The sequence below is a fragment of the Arachis ipaensis genome, chromosome B05, assembly GCF_000816755.2.
Source record: "Arachis ipaensis cultivar K30076 chromosome B05, Araip1.1, whole genome shotgun sequence".
Lineage (NCBI taxonomy): Eukaryota > Viridiplantae > Streptophyta > Magnoliopsida > Fabales > Fabaceae > Arachis > Arachis ipaensis.
This window is the reverse complement of record NC_029789.2, coordinates 140,659,498-140,659,838: the sequence shown is the minus strand read 5'-3', so window position 1 is coordinate 140,659,838 and position 341 is coordinate 140,659,498. Positions and strand designations below refer to the sequence as shown.

General features: G+C 37.8%; 1 protein-coding gene across 1 annotated transcript in view; it reads right to left on the bottom strand.

Annotated features, from left to right (window-relative positions):
* The window catches only part of LOC107644497 (auxin response factor 19-like), a gene marked incomplete in the record, with an annotated part of 7,509 nt that overhangs the window by 6,834 nt on the left and 334 nt on the right, over positions 1 to 341 (bottom strand). Inside the window, 1 exon segment of the mRNA XM_016348366.2 lies at positions 120 to 341. Coding sequence (XP_016203852.1) covers positions 120 to 171 — 52 coding nt within the window.

Sequence of the window (341 nt, the reverse complement as noted above, 5' to 3'; positions counted from 1 at the left end):
ATAATATGGAAGAAATAAGACCAAAAATTGAAGGAAAAAAAAAAACACTGTGACCGGTTTTTTCGGAGTCCTCAATTTTTTCAGCTGTGATATTTTACAGAGAGAGCGAGAGAGGTGACCTTCGGGGTTAGGTACGGCGACGACGGCGGCAGGTTCAGGCTGCGTCTTCATCGGAGATAGCTTGCCGGCGAGAAGAGTGTGTATGTATTTTATAAGTTATTATTATTCATCTCAGCAGAAGAGTATGCAGAAGAGGAATGTGCAGAAGCTTTTCTCAGATCAGGTAAAATAATAATAAAAAATTTAAATCAAATAAAAATAGAAAATGATTTTTGGTCGAG